An 8,943-nucleotide genomic window follows, 5' to 3' on the forward strand; every position below is an offset into this window, starting at 1 on the left:
GAACTGTGTTTTTGTACAAATATGTCTTTGATGGTGCGTTCAAAGTTCCACAGCTAGCTTATCCCTTGATGTCTACCGTCATGCAAGAAAACAGACATTTTTACTGTAGCATTTTTAAGTTATGGACCCATGAATTTGACATATCTCACAGTACTGTTCAATGGGCCGTTGGGACATTTTGAGGTGCTACGGCTCAGGGGATAGCTACTGAGTATTATTACTTAAGTAAATGAACTATATTTTTATACAAAATAAAGTCTTGAAGTTGCACAACTATCTCGATTAATCTGGTTGTCTGGTTTTAGCAAGTATAAGATGGAAATAGCTTGTTTAGCTGGTCCTCCCAGTCTGACCAAAGCTGGCAAAGGTAACTGAACCCATCCAAACTACTATGCTAAACCAACTGAGCCATCTAAAACAATCCAAGCAGTTTAGGCTTATATTAAGACTGCTCAACACCAAAACGGATAAACAGACTCAAAATTATTTTTACCATGCACAACAATTAATGTAAATGCATATATGTATATACGCATTACAAATATTTAACGCCACTAACGCAACATCCATTTTTTTCTGTAATAATTGTCAAGGGTTCCATTATATAATCATGCTCTTATTCATATGAAGGCCATTAAACTATTTGTTTGGCTGTGGGTCAGAAGTCCTGTCTGCTACACTTAAGGCTGTGTCAGAATCTGTCAGACAGCGTACCAGTATTAACTTCCCTTTCGTGCTTGAATGAACAACGACATTTTGTCTAGTATTTTGAAGTCTTAAATGAATACAATGAGTTATGAAAATATTTTTGTGAAATATGCTGATTTCAAAAAATTGTCCGTAGTGTGTGAGTGCGTGAGTGAATGAGTGATGAGTGAGTGTGTGCCCTGCGATGGGTTGGCACTCCATCCAGGGTGTATCCTGCCTTGATGCCCGATGACTCCTGAGATAGGCGCAGGCTCCCCGTGACCCGAGGTAGTTCGGATAAGCGGTAGAAAATGGATGGATGGATGGATGCTGATTTCATAGGCCCATAACTCCAAAATGCTACAATAGAACTGTCTCCTGTCATGTATGATGGTAGACAGGGAGACAGGGTATAACGCCTATGTGGCATCTTTAACACACCCTCAAAGAAAGTTCAGTTATAGCACCTCAAAATGTCCGATAAGTGCAACGGCGCATTCAACAGTACTGTGAGATATGCCAAATTCAGGGGTTCATAACTTAAAAATGCTACAGTAAAAAATGTCTGTTTTCCTGCATGACGGTAGACATCAAAACAAGGTATAACCTAGCTGTGGAACTTTGAACGCACCATCAAAGACATACAAAAACACAGTTCTGACAATAGACATTTTCTGTACATACAACAAGTGACAAAGTTTACATAAATCTATATACATGTAACTACATAGTAGAAATATAATGTGTGTTTAACGCACTGGCTAAGACCAACAGGTGTATAATAAATTGTATAAGAGCAATGGATCAGAACATTTTGGATTTGGATTCAATTTATTGTCATTACACATGTACAAGTACAATGCAACAAAATGTATCAAGAAGGAAATACAGCATAACATGAGGAAGGTGGGGAGAAAAACAAGCACACAGTACACATGGACAAGACTTGCAACAGGGTAAGTAGCTCCGGCACCGGCAATCCGGTCCTGCAGCCATTACGGGAAGCTTTGTGAGGCTTTGGACAGCTGTTCCCGTTTTAAGAATTTTTCGATAACCCAGGGCAAAGCATAATCCAATCAGCATAATACCTGTTATCATGGTTCCGAAAAGGTAGATATCTTCAATGTCCTCCACAGAAAGAGCGGCCAGACACACGATCCGCCATCTCTCCCACGCGTCCATCGTGTAGCCAGCTGCGAACGTTCCGTCAGGGCATTCAAGTTCACCCGAACCTTTGTTTCTCGTCGAGAAAATGGTGTCAATTGCGCTAAGCGACCAGTTGATCAGATCCATAATTTCAAAGTTTCGAGAGCAGTGCAGAGAGAGTCTCTCAATAGATGAGACGAGACAAGACAGGAGACAAAGCAGGGAAGATATGGCAAGGACGGGGAGAGAGGAAATGCGACCGCCTCCGATGAGAGCCAAACGAGAAGATTTTTTGAAAAAATAAAATATATAGAATAAAAATAAAATATATCAATGATGACAATAATTAATTTACATAAGAGGTAAGAGAGACAGTTAATAATAGATATGCTAAGTATAATAAAACTGTGTATAGTATGCTTTTTACAAATATACACGTAATTGACTTCATTATGTATAAACCGTATTTCATGCTCTGCACTAGAATATTGCACTTTCAAACATGTAGGTACTATTGGATGTGATTAATATTCATGGTGGAGATAGGCCTAAAAACTGTTCTATCAAAGTAATATTGAGAATGTTAAGGGGAGTGGGTGATTGAGGTTCCACGTGAAGTTCACTGTCATCTCAAGGGGCATTCAGCATGTTTTGACTCAGACAGCAAGCAGCAGCCCATCCTCGGTGCTCTCACACGCACGCACGCACACACACACACACACACACACACACACACACGTACGGAGGCACAGACACACGCGCGGACACACACACACCGAGACACGCAAAGTTTAAAAAAAAACGTAAAAGAAGAGAAAGGCGAGATGGGCCCTAAGCTAAGCGTGAATAAGAAACTGGAAAAGCGGATGCTTCAGGTTTTTAAGGTGGAACGGATAGAGTCAATAAGAAACTGTGAATAAGAAGCTTGATTCAGCCTCGTGCTAAATCCGCCGTTAGGCTACATCAAATATCAGTCCCGCGTGCAATATCCCAAATTTAAATTTACCATCTAACAAAGTTAAACTTATCATTATATTCCACATCAAAAACAATAGTGATACTTAACACATTCTTATTTGTGTCTTTGTGCTAACAGATTAGCCAGACAAGCTAAAATACAATGCCATCGTCATTTTGCATAGTATTAGTATGTTAACTCTGATTGGATGACAGAGGGGTTATCATGTTTATGCAATAATGTGTTTGAATCAAGATATCTTCGAACACATCTTACTAGTTTACTACCGCCTTTGAAACTGTTAACCATCACATCCTCCTGTCCACTCTCAAGGCAATGGGGGTCTCTGGAATGGTGCTACAATGGTTCAGGTCTTACCTCTCGGGTAGGTCCTTTAGAGTATCTTGGAGAGGTGAGGTGTCGGAGTCCCATCATCTCGACACAGGTGTGCCTCAGGGCTGAGTGCTTGGTCCGTTGCTATTCTCTGTATACATGACATCCCTTGGCTCTGTCATTAGGAAACATGGCTTTTCCTATCACTGCTATGCGGATGATACTCAATTCTACATGTCTTTTCGCCCTGACGATCCGACTGTCTCTGCACGCATCTCATCTTGCCTAGCCGACATCTCGCTCTGGATGAACGCCCATCACCTGCAGCTGAACCTTCCAAAAACAGAACTGCTTGTAATCCCGGCTGACACGAAGACTCATCACAACCTTTCCATTCAACTAGGCTCATCAACCATCACACCTTCCAGAAACGCAAGAAACCTGGGAGTGGTGATCGATGATCAGCTCAACTTCACGGATCAAGTTGCCAGCACTGCCCGGTCCTGTAGATTCATCCTCTACAATATCAGGAAAATTAGACCCTTCCTATCAGAGCATGATACACAAATCCTTGTCCAGGCTCTTGTCCTGGCCAGACTGGACTACTGCAATGCACTACTGGGAGGACTTCCAGCTTGCACAACCAAACCTCTACAGATGATCCAGAATGCTGCGGCAAAAGTTATCTTTAATGAACCAAAGCGAGCACACGTCACTCCTCTACTCATTAAGCTACATTGGCTTCCCGTAGTCGCTCGCATCAAATTCAAGACTCTGCTCCTGGCCTACAAGACCACTACTGGTTCGGCACCACCTTATCTTAAATCGCTAATGCAGACATATGTAGCCGCCAGATCCCTACGCTCTGCAAACGAACGACGTCTTGTGGTGCCATCCCATAAAGGTAAAAAATCTCTCTCGCGCACCTTCTCCGGATCTGTTCCACCTATGTGGAATGATCTGCACACTGCTACAAGATCTGCAGATTCTGTAGCCATCTTTAAGAAACGCCTGAAAACACATCTCTTCCGTCAAGATCTGACTGATCTGTTCTGACTCTTTTCTTCTCTACTCTTAAAAAAAAAAAAAAAAAAAAATGTATGAATGGTTCCGTATACTGTGTTAGGCTATATGAGACTAGTCTTCTTTTTGATTGCACTTATGCTTTTGTTGTACTTATGCTGTCCTAATTGCTTCCATTGTCTACCCCACTTGTAAGTCACTTTGGATAAAAGCGTCTGCTAATTGACTAAATGTAAATGTAAATGTAGTTCCTTTTAAGGCAGAAGATATCTTCAAATGAATAGGTACTAGTAGTTATTCTGTTTTGGATATCAGTTAATAATTTCTGACTAGTACGTATTACAATAATGACTAGTATCTTTTTGATACTACTAGAATGTATTCATTAAATACTAGTAGTTGTTTACTGGATTTGTATTCAATGTCTACTAGTACCTATTTAATAGGCACTAGTAGTAATTCAATAAGTACTAGTACTTATATATTAGACACTAGTGTCTTTTACGGTTGTTACTAGTAACATTTCTTATCTTACTGGTCACAATTGTTTTTTTACCTGTCATATGTAATGACTAGTCAAAAAGGCCATTGTAGAGTTCAATCGCAAGTCTTACTAGTAAAATAAAATATCTTACTAGTCACTATTGAAAAAAGTACTAGTATCTCATGAATAGGTACTAGTCTAAATCTAATAAGTACTAGAAGCTGATAAACATGTATACGTTTCTGATAAATAAGTACTAGTATCTAATGAATAAGTACTAGTAAAAATAGAATAAATACTAGTATATATTTATTAGGTAGTAGTATCCAATGAATAAGTCCTAGTATCTAAAAAATAAGCATTGGTATCTGTTTGGCAGGCTCTAGAATCTTGAAAATAAGTACTAGTACCTAATAAATAAGTATCAGTACTTTAAAAATAAATACTAGTACCTAATAAATATGTACTAGTGACTATTGGAAGACACACTAGTCAGAACTGAATAGTTGATATCAAAATGACAGATCTCCATAGAAATCAATGGCAAAAATCTGAAATGTGTTACTAGTAACAATAGAATAATTACTAGTCACTGATGCAATAAGTACTAGTATCAAATAAATAAGGACTAGTATCTATTTAATAAGTACTTGTATCTAATGATTAAATACTAGTATGTAATGAATAAGTACTAGTATCTAATGATCAAGTACTAGTATCTATTGAATAAGTACTAGTATCTAATAAATAAGCACTAGTATCTAATTTTTAGGTACTAGTATCGAATGAATAAGTACTAGTATCTAATGATTAAATACTAGTATCTAATGAATAAGCACTAGTATCTAATTTTTAGGTACTAGTATCGAATGAATAAGTACTAGTATCTAATAAATAAGCACTAGTATCTAATGAATAAGTACTAGTATCGAATGAATAAGCACTAGTATCTAATTTTTATGTACTAGTATCTAATGGAATAGTTACTAGTGACTAAACAATAAGTACTAGTAGCCTAAAAATAGACACTAGTAAACCTCAAGGGTTAAATGACAAAATGGCTTGCCATAGACGCACCTTGTTTTGAGTCAGCTTTTGTTATCTCTAACTGACTTGATTATAATGATCTGAGTAGTCTGTTAGAGAAAGATCAACACGCACGCATAATTAAGGATAATTAATTTGGTAAAGCAAATAAGAGCTAAGGGAGTTATTTATTATTTGTAAAAATAGTCAAAATTATTCGTCAAAATAATCATCCCAAAATACAAAACGTTTTAACAAACATGATCGCTTAGCAACCTCTAAAATAAGGCAATATTTATGTAGGCAGCCGCGCACCGCGAAGAGCGTGTTTCTCCGCAGCCGGCATCAACAGACTGAGAAAGAGAAACAAATTTTAAGTTAGATATGATTTATTTTACTCGTCAAAGCACCTATTTTTCAACAAAAGAATCGCAGCTGGATGTAGATGGAGCGTATTATAACCTAAATATCCAGTGCTTTTTTGTTGCATACCTTTTACGTTCTGCACGATACTTGTACTAATCAATTGGCTTTTATTTTCGTTTGACAATTTAGCTTAAGGTAGCTATGCGTAGGCTACAACTTTCGTTATTGCACCTTTGCTGCTTGTTATTATGTATTTACCAATAAGTAAGTTATAAAACAGGCCTATATTTTCCTTTAAAAATTGCGATATAATAATAACGCAACAATATTTTTTTGGTCATCATTTCCCTTACTGTTTCTGTATGTGAACAGTCTCCTCCATTTTTAGATTTTTGATCGTCAAAAGCTTATAGGGGTTTATACTGAATGCATGCAGCATGTGCAGTCTATGTGTAAATGGAAATACAAACGGGTTCGTAGATGGGAAATCGTTTTTAATCAATAAAAACATACTCACAACAACCACAGTACAGTAGACTGTATTAGACTAGCTGTTACACGAATTTAGGCCTTAGATCTATGGCCTAAATTCACGTTTCTTGTCATATCATAAGTTGCCAGCAACAAGTAGTGTTCATATATTTTAAAACATGACCCAATAGAACAATTCAAAATTAATGAAGAATATGATCGGACCGCGGAGTCGATCTCCAATCGTTAAAAGAGAGGAAGTTCGCTGCTGCGCACGCGGTTCACTACACCACCGAGGCTGATACCAATGAGTAATAAATTTCACAAGTATAAACGTACATAGTGTCATGAACGTACTCGCTAAGAATTATGCCACTCGTACACATATGATAAACAAAAAGGAGGATAAATGCGCCCAATGGAAAAATATCACATTATGAAAGTCTAAGCATTATTCGTTAAAAGTTAAAAACAGGAAACGTATTTCAGATCGACATTCTACTACACTTGTCTTTCTGTTTATTGGAGGGGCTGGACTGTGTAGGAAAGGCTGGGCTGGTTTTAATATTATAGAAAACGCCGCTTTTTACGGCGTCTTTGTTACACGGAAGCGTCGTTATTTACAGCATACTATGGAAGTTCAAAGGGCTAAATGAACGGCGTTTCGCGTTGTATTTAAAACGCCGTTATTAACGACGTTTTTACGGAGGAAGCGTCTTTATGTCTTAAACGCTGTAAAAGCAGGCGTCTTCTGAACACCAGGCGTCTGGTTGATGGCAAAATATTACCCAAAGGGCTTTCCATACCTCTCGCACGCCTTCACTCCCTCTCTCGGCATTCGCTATACTTTTGTCAACTTCGGCGCCTCATACCGCGCCCCTTAGAGGATCAGTATGGAACGCCAAGAGGGTAAAAAATGTGCGAATTTTAACACGTCAACAACGCGTAGAGTACACGTTGTTTGCGCGTAGAGTATGTGTTGTATGGAACGCCAGAAGGGCCAAAAACGTGCGTATTTTAACGCGTTGTTTGTGCATAGAGTACGCGTTGTTTGCGCGTTAATAAAATAATAAAATAATAAAAAAAATCTTTGTCCAAACTTTTGGCCAGTACTGGATGTAAACAATAACTGGATAATATTCAAATTCTGCTGTTATAATCTATTAAATAAAAACTAAGCCATTACAGGGTAGCACTGATTAAAATATTAATCTATATTAGTGTTTTGTGAAAATGGCATGGTTTATGTCTACACAGGCAAAAAAAAGAAAGGCAGCTTTTTAAACCATTTTAATCTGAAATAGTTTTACACAGTCAAGACGTCACATTACTTCTTTTAGCTGTATGTAAAACTAATATACTGTATTGATTCACAAACATAACATGCATCCATTTAGAAGAGTGTGATGTAAAAAAACACCCGTATTTGAGTTCATGTGGAAAAGTATCCAAATGGACTCATAGGCAGAAGTTTACTCTTGTACAATACGAATCACAGTTTGGAGTGCATCCATGGCCTGACTATTTATAGGTCCTGCGAGAATGTCTACTTCTTGGAGTTGCTGCATCTGTATTTGGCTAGGACTGAACTGGTTAAAAGGAACACTGACTAATTCCTGCCAGTTCAGCACATGAACTGAAGCAACTGCACCTTGTGTAGCTGTGTTGCTTTCAAAAATCTCAGCCATGGCAGTAAGTTGTTGCTGCTTTGGAACAGTCCACATTGTGAAAAGCGGCATATAAATAAACTTGAATTGAAACATTTGCTTGATACTGTAACATATAGAAATGTCAAAATGAGGCCCTCTGTCCAGTTCACATAATCCCCTTAAGCACGACATTTTCTCAAGCTCTACATTACATTGAAACATCAGCACGTATCAAACGTAGGCATAGTGTAAGTTCTGACAGGCCACGTTAGTCAATCTTGCTCTGATCTCATCGGGGGCAGCTACTCAGTGTCAACCAATTTGATCCATCACATATGTTGTGTCGAATTTAAGTTGCCTTCTTACAGCTCCTCTACTGCTGTTCTGTCGTGCCAAGCTTATAAATCCACCCTCTTTCCCAAATCCTCATTTTACATTCTTTAAAATTGGAAACCGATTACCGATAACTTAATATCTTAGTGTCTTAATATACATTTTTGTGAGCCTGAAACAAAAGACAAAAAGTGGACCAGGACTAGGTAACATTTAGTACTCTTTTTTTTTAAAACATGAACTAGTCTATATATAAAGCCTATACTTGAAAACAGTTAAATTTTCTGGTATCATGATTTCATAAACAAATTAATGATATTCTACCACAATTCTGAAAGCATTCAGATCGCAATCGGCATTAAAAAGTAGGCTTTTGTTTCCAATTTACACATTTATAAATATCTACATTCTGTATCTACTACATCAACAATGCTTTTCTAATAGTAGTAAGTAAATGATCATGACAG

At 37.8% G+C, this 8,943-nt stretch overlaps 1 protein-coding gene across 1 annotated transcript; it reads left to right on the plus strand.

The window, feature by feature from the left end:
- Positions 1-2,657: 2,657 nt before the first annotated feature.
- LOC130430702 (uncharacterized) lies at positions 2,658-4,153 on the plus strand (the record flags this gene model as incomplete). The annotated part of the gene is made up of 3 exons (XM_056759842.1): positions 2,658-2,717; positions 3,071-3,197; positions 3,393-4,153. Coding segments are annotated over exons 1-3 (948 nt in total), but the record flags the coding sequence as incomplete, so codon positions are not given.
- Positions 4,154-8,943: the final 4,790 nt, after the last annotated feature.

Source organism: Triplophysa dalaica, chromosome 10 (assembly GCF_015846415.1).
Source record: "Triplophysa dalaica isolate WHDGS20190420 chromosome 10, ASM1584641v1, whole genome shotgun sequence".
NCBI classification, from domain to species: Eukaryota; Metazoa; Chordata; class Actinopteri; order Cypriniformes; family Nemacheilidae; genus Triplophysa; species Triplophysa dalaica.